Source organism: Rhinatrema bivittatum, chromosome 2, assembly GCF_901001135.1.
Source record: "Rhinatrema bivittatum chromosome 2, aRhiBiv1.1, whole genome shotgun sequence".
NCBI classification, from domain to species: domain Eukaryota; kingdom Metazoa; phylum Chordata; class Amphibia; order Gymnophiona; family Rhinatrematidae; genus Rhinatrema; species Rhinatrema bivittatum.
In genome coordinates this window covers 14,281,288-14,300,147 of record NC_042616.1, presented here as the reverse complement: position 1 = coordinate 14,300,147, position 18,860 = coordinate 14,281,288, and the positions used below count along the sequence as shown (strand labels likewise).

Here is an 18,860-nt window from a genome sequence, read left to right as displayed (position 1 = left end):
GTTTTTAATGACAGTACACAAGACCTTGATACCTCAATGCATTAGTTCACTGCTGAAAATTTATAGGCCGGAGAGGAAGCGAAGATCTGTAGGTCAGTGTCTACTTGATGTTCCGTCATCTCGAGATGCTTGATTAGTTAAGTCTAGAAAAAGGTTACTGCAGTTTGTGGCCCTGTATTTTGGAACCAGTTACCTGTAATTCATAGAGGGGAGCAATGGCTAAAAAGATTTTAGAAGACCTTAGAAATCCATTTATTCATGTTGTCATTTGGTGAAGCTTAACTAAAGATCAAAGAGGTAACCAGGTTTATTTTATATGCAAATTATCTATAGTTGTTTTTGGTCAGTTTTGTGGAGGTGTATTTGTGACTGTAGTAGTTTGTGATTATGTTCATTGTATCTGTGCTTGTGCTATGTAATTTGCTTTGGTTGATTTTTTGCTTGTTGCATTGTTCATCACTTAGAATGCAGGATAATGCAGTTATACACATTTTTTCCATTAACTACCAACACCAATGCCGACCTCACGTGTCTTGTGAGGGCCCTCTTCTGAAAGAAGCTTTTCTTGCATTCGATGCATACAAATGGTCTCTTTCTTGGGTGAATTTTCTGATGAGATTTATTTGTTAAAACATTTTATATTACACCTCTTCCATATGTTATGTAGAGGGCGGACTGTAACTTTAATATTTATAAAATAGACAAAACAGACAAAAATGTACATTTATCACAACACATTCATACACAAAGTGCACATTAGTATTCAAGTCAAAATAAAGGGCTTTGAGCTTTTTCCTAAATATTTTTATATCTGTTTCCCCACATAACTCCCTGGGAAGGGGGGTTCCACAAAGCAGGCCTCACACAGGAGAAGGCTCCTGCTTGGGCAGTCTTCAGTTTATATTTTTGTGTAGATGGAATGCTTAACAATTCAGCTCCTTCAGATCTTACTGCTCTCCCTGGCGTATGCATTTGTCATTTTAACTTCAAAGAATTTGCATAATCACTCAGTACATAACAATCTGTGCACTGGCACTAGCAGCTAAAGTATATACTTGCTCCTACCGTATACAGAATATGAATAAGGTCTCTGAAGGGAGTAATGTATGCAAAGGGGCAGCTCTTGCACGTACAATGATATGGATGAAAGTCACTCCTCAGCCAGGGTATGCTGGCCATGATCTCGGCATCAGTCTCTCGGCTTTACTGCCTGTGCCCTTCTTGCGTTGCACCGCAAAGGGCCTCCTCCTGCATGGCACTGGATCCAGTGCCTTGGCCTCGCCTCTTCTGGACTCGATTTCATCATTGCAGGTCTGTTGTTCTTGCTCTCCCTTCGCTGCCCATTGTTCCTGATCTCGGCACGTAGCCATCCACCTGATGACGCGGAGGGCCCAGCTGCACATTTCCTAGATCTGCCTTTGGGTAAAGTTCCACCGAATTCTATATCTTTTGAGCACCCAGCCCCTTTCCTCCTTTTCAGTTCAACATAAGCCGGCATGATGTGCCTTACGAATGCCGGCAAAGAAGAGCCTATAAATAAATAAATAAATATCATAGTGGTTCTCTGTTCCTTCCTTTTTACTCTTTGACAGGGTCCTGTTTCTTGGCCTTTATCTGCCTCATGTCCAACTCTCAGTCTATGCAGGTTATCTTGCTGCGGTTAGTACTCCTATGGTATGGCTGGTATGCTATATCATTTCTAAATGTCTTTTTAGCAGGTTTCCATGTTATGTCACAAAGTGGCTGGCAGGGAAGGGATTCTGAAGCACAATTACTGAGGGGATATCAGAATTTGAATGTATTTTTTGTATGGTTAGTTGAAAGGGGAAATTTCCTAACTCTGCTTTGTATAAATTCCAGAAGGGGTCAGAACGTTGAGGTTGACGAGAGTTTGTTTGTATTGAAAAACTGTGTGCTGCATATGCATATCAGTCCCAGATTTCTCACTGATGCAGTAAGGAAAGATTAACATTTTTGTGAACAAAATATTTTATATTTTATAAGCAGTTATTGAAATTAAATGTTATCTTGCTCCTGCATAATTTCCAACAATAAAATATCTAAGATTTTTCTTTTGTAGTGCAGCTTTTCAATGTAGTGTGCACTGTGTCGCGCATTTGAGCATCATTTGGCAGGTTTGTCATGATGGAAGAAAGGTTGGGAAGCACTACTCTATAGAACGGCTTCTGTCTTCTCGTTAGATGCTTTATTTTGGTGCTTCGCCTTTCAATTTTCAGTTTATTACTAAATGATTTGCAGCATATCTTAGCTTTTTCTCATTACTTTCAGCATCCTCAATCCTTTGAGGCATGCATCTAACAGTTGTTGCAAACAACGCCAGGGCTTAGGCCCGCGAGCGGGGCACGTACCTCCCAATGCTGCCGCTCCTCAGTGATGCAGTCGTCCCTGCTGACGCTGTTCCTGTGCGCCCCCATCCTCTCCGCTGCTGCTGTTGCCGCAGACTTGCTTTGCCGCGCTGCAGCAGAAGAGACGCCGCCTCTGCCTTCCTCGCGGCCTGAGGGCCGCCGACTCCCGCCTCACCATCGCTGCTGCCCCGGTGTCTCCTAGGCACTTGCATCTCTCCTTGGAATTTTAAGGGCCTGCGGCCCTTCCCGATGACTTCAGCCTACGTACCCTATAAAAGGGCTCGTCAGGTTGTCCCTCGTTGCCTTCGCAAGGAGTTGCCCTGCTCCTGGAGTCCTGTTCCAGCTCTGGCTCTAGGAGTCTTCGGTGTTCCAGTCTTTGCTTCAAGGCCTTCATGTGCTTCATTGGAACTCCTCGTTAATCTATGTTCCATGTTCCTGATCTGATGACAGTCCCTGTCTCTTGTTCCTGATGTTCCAGTCTTCGCCTTCAAGTCCTGCTTTTCCAGTCTTTCTTCATCTACTCATCCAGGCATGCCAGCATTATGATCCATGACTAGCCCACGGGTTGTGCAGGGTGCCTTGTGGCACAAGGCCTGCCTCCTTCGCTAGTCAAGTCTCCAGATGTCCCTGTTTCTGAGTTCCTGAGCCCATGAATCCTGTTCCTGGTCTTCGGAGCGCCTTGCCCAGCTTCCGTCCATGTCCTAGTCTCAAGTCCAGAGTCTGCCTCGCCCTCGGCGTGGTCCGCAACCAATCCAAAAAAAGATCTTAAATTATCATTTATCTTTCACAACTTTCCCTTTGATATAATTGCTCTTTCTTCCATTTTTTGGTAGTCTCTCTTTGTGTACCCAAGAGGTTTACATATGGGGTTTCTGGCATAAAAATTGCAGAACATCACCTGCTTTTTATCTTCAGGGATCAACCTAAAAGTAGTAGATAATCCTATTAGCTGCTACAATGGATCCCTGAACAACTTCACCATGGTCTTTATGTTGCGCAGGAGGTGGACCTTTGGGAAGAGGTGGGGTTGACGCTACCTGCAGGGCAAGCCCTACGGGTCCCCACCATCGGTAGGCGGAACTGGCTGATTGACGGAGGCCGGCTGGAGCTTCGCCAATACCAGCCCTCATTCCCCGCAGGTTGAGCCTTTGGGTACCGGGGCCGGCTGGTCTTAGGTGGGCCTCCGTCCGAGGACTTCCAATAGGCAATGAGAGGATTAGCCATGGGCCAGCAGCAGTGATTGAGATTGGAGAACAAGTCCAGACGAGACAGAGTCCCAGAGACCCAGGCGCCAAGGAGAACAGGAACAAGACAGGGGGCGCTCGAGTAAGAACAGGCCGAAGCCTGAGAGGCCAAGAGGAGAACAGATTCAGCAGAAGCATGGAAGAACAGGCTATGGTCAGGGCAGGTGGCAGGCAAGGAGAAGTGGCAAAACAGGCATGGGTCAAACCAGGAGTCAAGCAGAGGATGGTCAGGCAAAGCAAAGGTCAAACCAGGAACCAGGCAGTAATGTAGTCGAACAAAATGGAGGTCAAGCCAGATATCAGTCAATAGCATGGTCAGACGAAGCAGAGGTCAAGCCAGGTATCAATCAGTAGTGTGGTCAGACAAAGCAGGGGTCAAGTCAGGTATCAATCCGAAGCAAGGCAAGGGGTAGTGACGAAAACAGGAACAGGAACGGATATCAGGAACAAGGCAGGACCAAGAATCAGGAACAAACTGGGAACCAGGAGCAAGCAGGAACAAGCAACTAGTACATGACAAACGTGGAGACCTGTTGCCAAGGCAAGGAAGCACTGGCCGGGACCAGCCTTATATACCAGGACCCAGTGAAGTCATCATCCGGGGCTGCGGGCTGGTTTCCCGCCATGGCCCCTTTAAAGGTAGAGCAAGTACGCACGGGGAGACCCGCCGCGGAGCTGGGACATCTGCAGAGGAGCTGGGAGCAGCACGAACATGGAAGCAGCTGCCCACGGCCACAAGAGAGGCGGAACCAGGCGCTGGAGGAGGCACATGCAACACTTTAGCTGCATCAGGGGATTTTATCTTGACCTGAAGATTAAGCACTATCGCAAACACCATCATTAGGCCTGCTGCTTAGCCGAAGGGTAGGCACCTTTTTACCCTGGGCAACGTGCAGTCAGTATGAATTTTTCTTTTTTGCTTCATATCATATTTCAATACTAGTAATTGCCTGGCTGAGATTTAGTGTAGCTGTTGCATGTTATCCTCACCCCATGAAGGGTCCTTTACTCCGTCTGATTATTCTCTCACTCCAGATCCTTCAAAATCTGGTGAGAGACCCTTACTCCATCTGATTATTCTTGCACCCCATACCCTTCCCTCACCAGTGTGTGTATTCTGATGTTTAGTGAAGGCTTCTTAAGGCAGATTTACCACACCCACTACATGTAAATGGACTCTCTCCTATGTGCATTTAGTATATGCTTGCTAATGAAGTTTTTCTCACATCCAAACCATTAAAATAGTCTTCCAAATTAATTTTGTGCATTCCTTGATAGGAGTAAATCTCACTCTTAAGCCAATGTATGCTGGGAATGATCTCAGTCTCTCAAATTCACTTCTAGTGCTCTTCTTAATACTTACATTGTGTCGGACAAAGCTTCCTTCTGAAGTTCACGAGGTGTTAAATGAACAGGCAACATGTGCCTGAAACTTTTTTTTAATCAGACCAATGACACCCTGTATGGATTTTCTAGTGTCTTATGAGGACAATCTTCTTAAAAAAAAGTTTTGTTTTTTTTAAATTACATTCACTGCATGAAAATGGTCTCTCATGGGTGTAATATCTTCAAAGGATGGGTCGTTTGTGCACATACTGTGATAGGAATGGACCTCACTTGTATGCCACTGTAAGCTTACCCATGTGTTTTAAGAAATTCTATTCGTTGGTACGCTCCGAAGTGGACTTTGAGATCAGAGGGTACTCATTTGCTGGCTATTCCTCCAGTCAATAGTACAAATGGGTGGAAACAAGGGCAAGAGTTTTTCCATCTGTACCAGCAATTGAGTGGAATAAATTGCCAGTCAGGCTTCGCGAGCAGCAGAATTTAAAGTTATTTAGAAAAGAGATCAAGACATTGTTTTTTGGGGGGTTTTTTTAGAAGCATTTGGATGAGGTAGAATGGTTTCAGTTTAGTTGTGCTTGCATTACATTATTTTATATATGTTATGGTTTTATGTTGATTTTATGACTAACACTGTAATCCATGCTGGACAGATATATTGGGAAGCAGCAGAATAGAAGAGATTTTAAATACATAAATAAATAAATAAATATATTGGATATGATCTCAATCTCTTTCCTTTCACTTTTTAAAATAGAAGTGTTCACCTTGCTGAGAACTATTTCAGATGTTAAAGACATAAGTCACTACATGAAGATTCTCAGCAAGACTTGGTGAAAGAAATGAACTCTATTCAATTTTTCTCTCCCCCCTCAGATCTCTCTCATGGGGATGTTTACAAATGGATCAATTCTGTGCATTCCTTGTCAGTAAAGAAACTCTCTCATAAGAGTTTGTTGAGTTTGATTCCAGTCTCTCAAATTTATTGCTAATGTCCTTAATACTTTAATTGTACCAAAGAGAGTTTTCTTCTGTAGTACATAAGATATAAGATGCACAGGTGAGTTTGGAGGGGGTTTTTTTGTTTTGTTTTTTTAAATCAGGCCTGTGGTACCCAACACAATTGGGTCTATTACTGTACCTTTCAATCAGATGTTCTTGGCCTCTAGATTGCATCATTTACTAATGAAGGATATTCTCTCTCAAAAGGGTGTATTTTCTGGTGACTTGTAAGGTATTTCTTCTTAACAAATCTTTTGCCACACACAGAACATGGATAAGGTCTCTCACTAGTGTGTAGTTTTTGGTGTTCTCGGAGATTTGTCATCTGAAAGAAGCTTTTACCACAGTTGGTGCATGTAAATGGCTTGATGCCTGTGTGGATTATCTGGTGGTTAATGAGGACACTTTTTTGAATGAAGCTTTTGTTACATTGATTACATGGAAAAGGTCTCTCTCCTGCATGAATTTTCTGGTGAGATATTAGTGCATCCTTGCGACTGAAGCTTCTGCCACATTCAGAACATGAATAAGGTCTCTCACCAGTGTGTATAGTTTGATGTTTTGTGAGATTTTTCTTCTGAGTGAATTTCTTCCCACAATCAGTACATGTAAATAGTTTCTCACGGGGGAAATGGATTTTCTGATGTTGCGAGAGATCTGATCGCCTAATGAAGCATTTTCCACATTTAGTACATGAAAATGGTCTCTCCCCACTGTGTATACTTTCATGCCTTAAGAGGTGTTTCTTTTGATAGAAGCTTTTGCCACACTCAGTACATGTAAAGCTTTTCTCACTTTCAAAACATGGAAATGATCTCACACCAGAATGTACAGTTTGATGTCTTGTGAGGTGTGCCTTTCGAAAGAAGCTTTTCCCACACTCGAGACATGTAAATGGTTTATCGCCTGTGTGGATTTTCAAGTGAGATGTTAGCATAACCTTGCTAATGAAGCTTTTTTCACATTCAGAACATGAAAATGGTCTCTCACCTGTGTGTAAATATTTATGACTTGTGAGGTTTGCCTTTCGACAGAAGCTTTTCCCACACTCAGTACATGTAAATGGTTTGTAGCCTGTATGGATTTTCTGGTGTTGGGAGAGGTCTGTCTTTCTAATGAAGCATCTTCCACATTTAGTACATGAGAATGGTCTCTTTCCTGTATGGATTCGCTGGTGTGATATTAGCGTATATTTGCTAATGAAGCTTTTCTCACATTCAGAACATGAAAATGGTCTCTCACCAGTGTGTATGTTTCTATGGCTTGTGAGATTTGCCTTTCGACAGAAGCTTTTTCCACACTCAGTGCATGTAAATGGTTTGTTGCCGGTGTGGACTTTCTGATGCTGTGAGAGATATCTCTTTCTCATAAAACGTTTTCCACATTTAGTACACAAGAATGGTCTCTCTCCTGTGTGAATTTTCTGGTGAGATATTAGCATATACTTACTACTGAAGCTTTTCTCACATTCAGAACATGAAAATGGTCTCTCACCTGTATGTATGCTTTTATGGTTTGTGAAGTTTTCCTTTCGACAGAAGCTTTTACCACACTCAGTACATGTAAATGGTTTTCTGCCTGTGTGGGTTTTCTGATGTTGTGAAAGATATCTCTTCCTAATGAAGCATTTTCCACAATTAGTACATGAGAATGGTCTCTCTCCTGTGTGGATTTTCTGGTGAAATATTAGCATATATTTACTAATAAAACTTTTCTCACATTCAGTACATGACAATGGTATCTCACCAGAGTGCATTTTTCGATGTTGTCTTAGGGCATCCTTGTGCATGAAAGTTTTGCTGCATTGAGGGCATGGAAAGGGTCTTTCTCTCGTGTGTTTTCTCGGGTGCTCTTTTAGATTGTTTCTCTGATTGAAACTTGTCCCACATTCAACACCTGGAAATGGAGTTTTCAGTGTGTGGGATTTCTGGTACAATATTAAATGTGATTTTCTTTCAAAGGATTTTCCACTGGTATCACACAGAAAGGATTTATTTTCTTTTTCCCCTGCCTGGTGGAGGTCAGATGACATTTGATCACTGTTACTACTTTGGAAGGGTCTCTCTTCTTTCAGGTGCCTCTGGTGCTCATGGATGTTTGTGGGCTCACTGTCACTTCTCTCACACTCAGTGACTCCAGCTGATGAGTCTCCTGCAGGGCCTTGCTGCTTCTTTTCCGATTCCTGATGTCTGCTCTCACTGCTCTGGAAATCATTCTCAAAGACATTTCCTATTTGTATTGGGAACAGTCCCAGTTGAATAAGATATTCTTCTCGATTCTCCTTCCTTTTCTCTTCCTGTGTGGTCGTATTATCTGCTGGACATTAAAAAAGGCATTAACCATGGATTAGAGACATGGAAATATTACTGGGAACCTGATCCAAAAACAATGCTCTGGGACTCACACACAGTGATACAGCTGGCACATATTTAACCAATCACTAGTGAATACGGAAAGTTACCAAGGACCAGAGCTCAGAGTCAGAGGTCACACAGTGATCATACCGGATCTGTAATGTTTAGGGGATTCCAAGACTGATTAATAATCTTACCAAAATATGTGGGTACTTTTCACAGGGCAACTTTCAAAGATAAATTACCTATGCACCTTCCCTTGGACAGAACTGGGGCAAACTGCAAAGAAAAAAACCATTGACTGCGATCCCTCAGAGTTAGATGTTTGCAGCTTAATGGGCAGATTTTAAACGCCCGGCCTGCATGAATTCTGGCCTTTACGAGCGTGGCCGGGCCTTATGCGCGCCGGGCAAATTTTCCAAGAGGCCCAGCCACGCGCATAAAGGCTAGTATGTGCTCAGGTACCGGGACGGGGGGATGGGGGGGGGGGCGGCTAGGACAGCACCATTGTTCGCTATCCCCAGTCCGCGCAACTTACTTCAGCTCGGGATTGGGAGGGAACTGGGGAAAGGCGGGATGTGTCGCTGCGCGGGAATTGCCTAAGTCCTCCCCCCTTGCGTGCGCCCGGTGCACACAGCCCCCAGATTTTATAACGTGCGCGGGCCAGCGCGCGCACCTTCTAAAATCTACCCCTATATTTTCACATTAGATAAAACAAATAGAGGAAGAGAGGAGGGAATCAACGAAAGGAACAACATCTGAAGCGGCTGAAATAGCATTAAGAGATGTTTGGAAGATTGTGGCTTGCTCTGAAAGGAATCTTAGTTATTCTATTTCCCAACTGTCTTCTTTCCCAGCAGGAGCAGTTTTCTAAGTTTTCCGATCTGGAACAATCGAGCCACTAATGGTGAGAAGCATGTTTCAATTTCTGAATCATTATCAAGTACACAAGCTGCTGTAGGGGCTAATATGAAAGACTGCTTGTATATCCATACTAAAATGGGGTCTTTAGAAAATATTATGAGGGCTAAAAATCTTTGTGTACTTAAGTTTCCTAAAACTAGGATAATGTCACCCATGGAGTTGTTTAAGAAATATTCTAAACAGGCATTACAAATAGCTCAGGAGAAAGAAAAAAATTACCTCTCTCTAGCTGCTTCTTTGTATCTGAGAACAAAAAACATCCTATGAGAGCTCCAATGTGTCAGCGTTTTTCATTAACTCCCAGGATAGAATCGTAACAAGAGCTACCTTGATTATCTCTTTTGTTGCTGAAAGTGACAAAAAAAAAATTTGATTTTGCGTCAACATTCTCAATCCAAGGCAGAAAATCTTTGCGGAGCTGCTACGCCGATATTTCCTGATGTTGCACACAAGACTCAGTTTCTTGGGCGACGAAGGTCTTAGCCTTGGGAGTGGCGCGACATTTTCCCTAAACTTTCCTTGCAAGCGCCTCATTACCCTCCGCGGCAATAAATATCCCTTCGCCGACTCCTCCCACTTGGAATTGTTTATCAGGGATAAGACAATGCTTCACGTGCTACAGAGGTCTGATTGACAAGGGATCACAATTTTGTTAGGTAGACGGATAGTACAGGGCTGTTAATGAAGCAAATTATGTTTACCTCACTTACAATGAGGAACAAATAAGGGGCCCTTTACGTAGGAGGCTAGCTGAACAGAAAAGCTGTTTAAAAACTGCTAAAATGGAAGCACCATTAGTGGTTCATTGCACTGAATTGAATCATAATTTTTGAGATCTAAGATGCAGTGTTTTGGAGAGAGTTAAACCGAGAATATGAGGGGAGGCAATAGAGGCAAGAGACTTTTACAGCAAGAGTCAAGATGGATATATACAAACTTTGCAGGTTTTCCCCTTTTGGTCTGAATGTGGAAATCGACTGGTTTCCCCTTTTTTTTTTTTTTTTTTAATATATACATTTCACAAGTTATTGTCCAGGTTGTCTTCAATTGTTTTGGATTAACTTCAATAACAACTAATCTTCATTATTTGATCAAAATGTTGCTTTCAGCAAGAGAGATTAGATACATAAATTGTGTGTTTGGATATCCTAATACAGGAACAGTCTCTTTGGGATCAAAATTGATAAGATCAGTGTTTACAAAAGTTGGAATTATTATCGGGATTGACCATCCAGAAGTGATTATACGTGAATTTGGTTGAATATGCTATGAGGGAAGTTTTCCTGTTTTCTTGATGCTACATTCATTCACTTCACAATTATGCTGTTGTTGTGGCGGAGTTCACTGTGGAGCAGCCAACCGCCCTTATCTGAGCCGGCACCGGGAGCGACTTCGGAACTCATGGGCCAGCGCCTCCTGCTGCTGCTGTCATGCACTACACGCTGAGCAGCAGGAGGCGCCGGCCTATGAAGCCTGAAGCTCATCACAGCGCTGGCACAGATGAGCCAGAGTAAAAAGAAGCCAGGATGCTCTGCTGCTCCTGCCGGGCCTTCTGTGGTCTAATGCGTGGCATACACGGCCCCCCCCCCCCCTTGGAAGAATGCCTCACGGCCACACGTGCACTCAACCCGAGAGGGAACAGGAATTAGAAGAAAGGGCGTAGGGAGACATTAGCATTCCTGGAAACTCGCCAGATATCACCCAGACACTCCCCGAATTTGTAGGGTCTCTGAAAAAGCTCCGAGCTTCTCTCTCTTTACCGCTCCAGGCTCCACTCTTCAGGAAGGCTGCGGGGAACAGAAGCAGAGAGGCTGGAGAAGGGAGCAGAGCAATCGTTTTCCGCCCCGCAGCGTCTGCTCCGGCTTTACCCTTTTCTCGGGAAGCCTGCAGGGAACAGGAGGACACCCTTCAGCGTGGCCTGCGGGGGAAGAACCTGGCGAGGAACGACGACAGATGCACAATTCGGTCTGCAGTTTTGATTCCAGGACGCAGGCGAGGCCAGAATGAGGGTGCAGGAGCCACAGAGCTGGGCGTTATAGTGGAGCAGAAAGAGCGCTGGAGACAGGGAAGGAGAGAAGGGAGGAATGCTGGGGGGAGATGACGGTGGTGGTGGAGAAGGAGAGAGTGTGGCTTAGCGGGAGGGAGGTGTAAAAAGAGAAGGCCGATGTGCATTATATGCCTTCCCGCTGCTATCTCAGGATGAGCGCAGCTGAAAAGCCCCCCCAGTATGAAGATCGGTGAGGGAGCTGCGGAGGAAGAGCGGGTTGACCTGGATGCAGAAGTGGAAGGTACACCAGAGTAGGGACTTTGGAAGAGCTGGGGTTTCATGGTTACAGCGATGCTGGAGGAAGAAACGTCAGGCAGCTGAGATCTGAGCAGACTCGAAGGAGAAGAAGAGAGTGATGGTTCGGGGAGAAAAAGGTGGGTACAGGTGCTCATGACAGAGCGGATAAGGGTTTAGAGGCGTCTTGCAAGTGGGCAAAGAAAGAGAGCACGAAGAGTTAAAAGATGACTGCCCCCACCCACCTACCTACCCCCGTTAGCTTACAGGCCGAGGGCCCTGGAAGGATGAAGGCGCTACTCACAGAAACAGGTGGAGGTGGGGGTAGTGGGCTTCGGGGCACACATAAGACGCTTGTATTGGCCGTGTGATGGAGGTAGGGGGATGTCACACAAGGCAGGCTGAGATTTGGGGTTGGATGCAAGAGTGCCCAGGGTTATAAGAGGTGGCTGCCTGGAAAACAGATCACTTATTTACATTTATGGTAGCCCAGCAAATCGCTTACACATTAAAGGTCCCTGGTGGCTAGAAGGCTGCGGAGAGTCCAATATCTGGACCTCGGTATTATTTTCAAAATGGCACCTCCCAGGTTCAGGCAGACCTGCCCCATCACACCAAGGTGTGGAACTGAAGTAGAGATAAGAAGCTCTCAGGGTGGAGCCGCGGGAAAGAAAGAGAAGAGAGAAAAAGAGACTCCGGAGTCCACAGCGGAGAGAGCTGCAACCTCCCCGGTCCCTGGCCTGCTGGACATAGGAGCACAGGGCGGCAGGAGCCCAAGGATCAGGGGGTCACAGTGTCCTGCGGAGTCCACAGCGGAGAGAGCTGCAACCTCCCCGGTACCTGGCCTGCTGGACATAGGAGCACAGGGCGGCAGGAGCCCAAGGGTCAGGGGGTCACAGTGTCCTGCGGAGTCCACAGCGGAGAGAGCTGCAACCTCCCCGGTCCCTGGCCTGCTGGACATAGGAGCACAGGGCGGCAGGAGCCCAAGGGTCAGAAGGTCACAGTGTCCTGCGGAGTCCACAGCGGAGAGAGCTGCAACCTCCCCGGTACCTGGCCTGCTGGACATAGGAGCACAGGGCGGCAGGAGCCCAAGGGTCAGGGGGTCACAGTGTCCTGCGGAGTCCACAGCGGAGAGAGCTGCAACCTCCCCGGTACCTGGCCTGCTGGACATAGGAGCACAGGGCGGCAGGAGCCCAAGGATCAGGGGGTCACAGTGTCCTGCGGAGTCCACAGCGGAGAGAGCTGCAACCTCCCCGGTCCCTGGCCTGCTGGACATAGGAGCACAGGGCGGCAGGAGCCCAAGGGTCAGGGGGTCACAGTGTCCTGCGGAGTCCACAGCGGAGAGAGCTGCAAACCTCCCCGGGTACCTGGCCTGCTGGACATAGGAGCACAGGGCGGCAGGAGCCCAAGGGTCAGGGGTCACAGTGTCCTGCGGAGTCCACAGCGGAGAGAGCTGCAACCTCCCCGGTACCTGACCTGCTGGACATAGGAGCACAGGGCGGCAGGAGCCCAAGGGTCAGGGGGTCACAGTGTCCTGCGGAGTCCACAGCGGAGAGAGCTGCAACCTCCCTGGTCCCTGGCCTGCTGGACATAGGAGCACAGGGCGGCAGGAGCCCAAGGGTCAGGGGGTCACAGTGTCCTGCGGAGTCCACAGCGGAGAGAGCTGCAACCTCCCCGGTACCTGGCCTGCTGGACATAGGAGCACAGGGCGGCAGGAGCCCAAGGATCAGGGGGTCACAGTGTCCTGCGGAGTCCACAACGGAGAGAGCTGCAACCTCCCCGGGTACCTGGCCTGCTGGACATAGGAGCACAGGGCGGCAGGAGCCCAAGGATCAGGGGGTCACAGTGTCCTGCGGAGTCCACAACGGAGAGAGCTGCAACCTCCCCGGTCCCTGGCCTGCTGGACATAGGAGCACAGGGCGGCAGGAGCCCAAGGATCAGGGGTCACAGTGTCCTGCGGAGTCCACAACGGAGAGAGCTGCAACCTCCCCGGGTACCTGGCCTGCTGGACATAGGAGCACAGGGCGGCAGGAGCCCAAGGGTCAGGGGTCACAGTGTCCTGCGGAGTCCACAGCGGAGAGAGCTGCAACCTCCCTGGTCCCTGGCCTGCTGGACATAGGAGCACAGGGCGGCAGGAGCCCAAGGGTCAGGGGGTCACAGTGTCCTGCAGAGTCCACAGCGGAGAGAGCTGCAACCTCCCCGGGTACCTGGCCTGCTGGACATAGGAGCACAGGGCGGCAGGAGCCCAAGGGTCAGGGGGTCACAGTGTCCTGCGGAGTCCACAGCGGAGAGAGCTGCAACCTCCCCGGGTACCTGGCCTGCTGGACATAGGAGCACAGGGCGGCAGGAGCCCAAGGGTCAGGGGGGTCACAGTGTCCTGCAGAGTCCACAGCGGAGAGAGCTGCAACCTCCCCGGTCCCTGGCCTGCTGGACATAGGAGCACAGGGCGGCAGAAGCCCAAGGACCAGGGGTCACAGTGTCCTGCGGAGTCCACAGCGGAGAGAGCTGCAACCTCCCCGGTACCTGGCCTGCTGGACATAGGAGCACAGGGCGGCAGGAGCCCAAGGATCAGGGGGTCACAGTGTCCTGCGGAGTCCACAACGGAGAGAGCTGCAACCTCCCCGGTCCCTGGCCTGCTGGACATAGGAGCACAGGGCGGCAGGAGCCCAAGGATCAGGGGGTCACAGTGTCCTGCGGAGTCCACAACGGAGAGAGCTGCAACCTCCCCGGGTACCTGGCCTGCTGGACATAGGAGCACAGGGCGGCAGGAGCCCAAGGGTCAGGGGTCACAGTGTCCTGCGGAGTCCACAGCGGAGAGAGCTGCAACCTCCCTGGTCCCTGGCCTGCTGGACATAGGAGCACAGGGCGGCAGGAGCCCAAGGGTCAGGGGGTCACAGTGTCCTGCAGAGTCCACAGCGGAGAGAGCTGCAACCTCCCCGGGTACCTGGCCTGCTGGACATAGGAGCACAGGGCGGCAGGAGCCCAAGGGTCAGGGGGTCACAGTGTCCTGCGGAGTCCACAGCGGAGAGAGCTGCAACCTCCCCGGGTACCTGGCCTGCTGGACATAGGAGCACAGGGCGGCAGGAGCCCAAGGGTCAGGGGGTCACAGTGTCCTGCAGAGTCCACAGCGGAGAGAGCTGCAACCTCCCCGGTCCCTGGCCTGCTGGACATAGGAGCACAGGGCGGCAGAAGCCCAAGGACCAGGGGTCACAGTGTCCTGCGGAGTCCACAACTGAGACAGCTACAAGTCTGGAATCAAGCTGCGACCTCCCCAATATATTTGTGAGTGGCTAAATATGACAAAAAGGCAATGACTGCTACGGAAGACTGAAAGCCCTCTTCATATTATGTCCTCTGTTCAGGCATGTGGGCTCTGGAGCCCTGATCATATTGCCGCGGGCTCAGTCATGTCCTAGGAGAAACTTAGAGGGTCATTAGCAAATGTCCTCGTGAGAGATAGCAGAGGTTGCTTACCTGTAACAGGTGTTCTCACAGGACAAGCAGGATGTTAGCCCTCACATATGGGTGACATCACAGGATGGAGCCCAATCACAGAACACTTCTGTCAAAGTTTCCAGAACTTTGACTGGCCCCTACTGGGCATGCCCAGCATGGCACCAACCCTGCAACCAGGGACGTCAGAGCGCTTGCTGGGTGGGAGCCCTGATCAACCTCGAGGTAGGGGTAGACATGGACACCTTGAGTCCTGAGGAATGCTGCTACTACTACGAGGCACTTGGTGAAGACTCGTGGTGCAGATGCCAGGCCGAATGGTAGCACTCGATATTGATAGTGCTTTGGGCCTACCAGGAATCGCAGAAATTTGCGATGAGATGGAGTTATTGCGATGTGAGTGTAAGCGTCCTGGAGGTCTAGAGAGCAGAGCCAGTCTTCCTTTTGCAGAAGGGGAAGGAGGGAACCCAAGGTTACCATCTTGAACTTTTCTCTTTGTAGGTACTTGTTTAAGGCACAAAGGTCTAGTATTGGGTGCACACCACCTAACTTTTTTGGGATTAGAAAGTACTGGGTATAGAAGCCGAGGCCCTGTTGAGTGTAGGGCACTGGTTCGATTGCTCTGAATTGAAGGAGGAGGGAGACCTCCTGATCCAGGAGTGGTGAGTGATCGGAGTCTGGTGGAATGGCAAGAAAGTTAAGATGATAACCTTGAGTGATTATGGCAAGAACCCACTGGGCTGAGGTGATTGTGTGCCAGATGTTGCTGAAGTGGCACAATTGACCTCCCACTGGTATATGCAGAAGTGGAGGCTGAACGCTGCTCTCTAGGAAAGAGTCAGAAACCAGGCGCTGGGCCTTGCTGAGGCGTTGTTTGTGGTTTTTGCCTGCGAGGTTGCCTGGACTGGCCTTTCTGGTAAGGCTTAGTAGAGCGACCTTTGAATGGTGGAGGATAAAGGCTTTTTGAGATCATTTCTGAATGTTTGCTTAGCAGGATATTCAGAAGGCAACAAGGAGAGCTGGCGAAGAGTCTCATGGTGATCTTTGAGCTGTGCCACCGCTTGTATCTGTTCACCAAAAAGATTGTCACCAGTGCAAGGCAAGTCAGATAGTCTGTCCTGGACCTCAGGTCGTAGGTCGCAGAAATAGTTGTTGCTGATACCCTGGAAGCAGTGTCAAAAATATCATATGCAGATCTTATTTCATGTTTGCCTGTTTCTAATATTTTTTTGAGTCAGGGCATGTAATTGCTCTTGAGACTGCTGAGGCAGGGACTCGGCAAAGTCCTGTATTTGTTTAAAGAGGACCCTGTTGTACTGGGTCATTATAGAGTTGGTAAGAGGCAATGCGGGATATAAGCATTGACTCCTGAAAGACGTGCCGACCTATGGCATCCAGGAACTTTTCCTCCTTCCCTGGAGGGAAAGAAGAGTGAAGCTTGGAGCGTCGGGTTTTCTTTTGGGATGACTCAACCACTGAATGGTGATCCAATTGGTTTTTTTGGAAACCTGGAGTTGTCTGGACTAGGTATGTGGTGTCCGCCTTTCAGTTAACTGGTGCCACCGAACCAGGATGCTCCCAATTCCTCTTCAGAAGATCCAAGAGGACATCATGGATAGGGATAGAGGTGATTTCTTTAGGTGCATCCAGAAATTGCAGAAGTTCCATCACCTGGTGTCTATCATCTTGTTCTGTCTGAAGTTGAAATGGAACCAATTCAGACATTTCCTTCACAAAATTAATGAAGGACAAGTCCTCTGGAGGAGAACGCTTCCTGCTTTCAGTAGGAGAGGGTGGTGATGGTAAGTCATGGGTATCCTGGGACGAATCATCGGTCCATGTGTCATACGGTTCATCACCAGCACCCCTAGGATCCTTAGAGGGACGGAATGATGGTATTCCTGAAGGTCCTGGTTGAGGCACCGAAGGAGTCACCGGAGGCATCGATGGGCGGCATTGATGGTAGCAAAGAGGTGGAATCGCGGCTCCTATCACCGGTCCTGGTGAAGGTTGCCTCGGTGACCCAGAGCCAGATAGGGATGGTGCCTTTTCTGGATGAGCTTTCTTCGGTGGCGGCTCAGACGGTGGCGACATCGAGGACTTGCCTGTGTCAATGGTCTAAGACCTACGGTGTCGATGTCGATGCTTTTCTCGATGATCTCCGTGGTCCTTATGCGGAGGAGGAACAGAGGGCGTCGATGGCCGCGGAGTAGTCAATGCCTGTCAGACACCGGTCGGTGCACGATGCTGGCGCAACGTAGATGGTGTCGGCTCGGACGACATGGAGGCTATGGATGACGTCGGAGTTTGTGACCGAAAGAGAAGTTCCATCTTCTCCATTCTGGCCTTGCGACCTTTTGGTGTCATAAGGGCACATTTGGTGCAAGCAAGGACATCATGCTCGCTCCCTAGACACATTACACAGACCTTGTAAGGGTCAGTAATGGACACTGTGTGAGTGCAGTCAGGGCATCGACATAACCCCGATGCCATTGCCTCAAAAAATTTAGCCGTGGTGCTGTCGACGGCCAGTAGGCCGCAAGGGCCAAACTCGACGGGAATCGACCGGAATCGGGTAAAAAACTTACCGGATCACTGTGGATGCAAAAAATTGAATAGGAGGACCCCTGTGGGGTATTAAATTATGAAGTAATTCCGTGAGGAAAATTCCTGTCAGAAATCTGTATAGAGCTCCTTAACCCACGTGGCTACTGCTGCGCGGAAAAAAGAAAACTGAAGGGGGACCCCTGCTGGTTGCAGGGTTAGTGCCATCCTGGGCATGCCCAGTAGGAGTCAGTCAAAGTTCTACAAACTTTGACAAAAGTGTTCCATGATTGGGCTCCATCCTGTGATGTCACCCATATGTGAGGACTACCATCCTGCTTGTCCTGTGAGAAATTGGAATATATGTAAATCTGTTCTGAGGCTCCTGATCTCAGCACAGACATGGGATAAATGCTCAGACTGACTGTCAGGGGCTACTTTCAAATGAAAAGACCCAAACAACCAATTTCAGGTACCAGCCCAGATAGAGAGCAATGCAGGACCAGAGCTGGGAGAAAAGTCACAAACAACCTTCAGTAAATCAGTCCCTGGGTCTGCTGAAAATGCAGATAATGCAATCCTTACCGAGGGAGATGAGGTTCTCATAATTCTCCTTCATCACCTCCCTGTAAAGCTCCTTCTGCCCTTCATCTAAATACCCCCACTCCTCCTGGGAGAAATAGACAGCGATGTCCTCAAACGTCACCGGCACCTGAAACACAAACCAGAAACACTCAGAGACACGTGGAGGGGCTCAGTGTGCATTAGATCTCAGCTGGATTTATTCTCCTAACATTTTATCATTGATCGGAGGATGCCAGGACCCCTCTTCCCCGAGAACTGCCAGATTTGCTTCCTTGCATGTGGCCTTAGAGTCACATTCCCCTATGGATTCCTGGGTCTGCAAATCAAATTGTGAAAAGATAATCTAACACTAGACAATATCAAATGTCACTGCCTGGATAAATCGCAGTATAATAAAACATGAGTTGTAACAAACATAGGCTCACACGTATGAGCCTCTGCGCATTCAGCTTCTCTGCTGAAAAAATATAGAGCAAGTTATCTCTAACCCTGCACTGGGAAACTTGCTACTCTCCTTCCAAAAAAAAAGTCAAAGCTTGCCTGGTTCTTGATATCTAGCACAATGCCGGTGTGTAACTTACTTCTAAGTTATATCGATATAATTTACACACGATGCAAATTCTTATATACATATAGAAATCTCTCTCATATCAATCTATCATACAGTATCTGTCTGCCTCCTTTCCTTATGCACTCAATTCCTTGTTATTTTATGTAATCTGCCTTTAGGACAAGGCAAAATATCAAATGTTTAAAAATAAAT

The 18,860-nt window shown here is 48.1% G+C and overlaps 1 protein-coding gene across 5 annotated transcripts; it reads right to left on the bottom strand.

The window, feature by feature from the left end:
• Positions 1-604: 604 nt before the first annotated feature.
• LOC115083574 (oocyte zinc finger protein XlCOF6-like) lies at positions 605-18,158 on the bottom strand. 5 transcript variants are annotated; one of them, XM_029587473.1, is made up of 3 exons: positions 18,098-18,152; positions 6,096-8,272; positions 605-1,530 (listed from the first exon to the last, which is right to left on the bottom strand). In XM_029587473.1, exons 1-2 carry the CDS (start codon positions 18,129-18,131, stop codon positions 6,120-6,122), a joined length of 2,187 nt encoding a protein of 728 aa, XP_029443333.1. In that variant the 5' UTR covers positions 18,132-18,152; the 3' UTR covers positions 605-1,530; positions 6,096-6,119. The 5 variants fall into 5 exon arrangements, 3 of the variants coding, with proteins under 3 accessions (XP_029443333.1, XP_029443332.1, XP_029443335.1); XR_003854361.1 differs by lacking the exon at positions 605-1,530 and adding an exon at positions 9,454-9,581 and having other exon boundaries at positions 8,131-8,272; positions 18,098-18,158; XR_003854360.1 differs by lacking the exon at positions 605-1,530 and adding an exon at positions 9,454-9,581 and having other exon boundaries at positions 8,133-8,269; positions 18,098-18,158.
• Between the last annotated feature and the right edge of the window lie 702 nt (positions 18,159-18,860).

Coding starts and splice junctions, on each gene's coding strand:
- LOC115083574 (XM_029587473.1), bottom strand. CDS start 18,131: ATGAAGGAGAATTATGAGAACCTCATCTCCCTCG. Junction 8,273..18,097: donor TGAGAACCTCATCTCCCTCG/GTAAGGATTGCA, acceptor TTTAATGTCCAG/CAGATAATACGACCACACAG.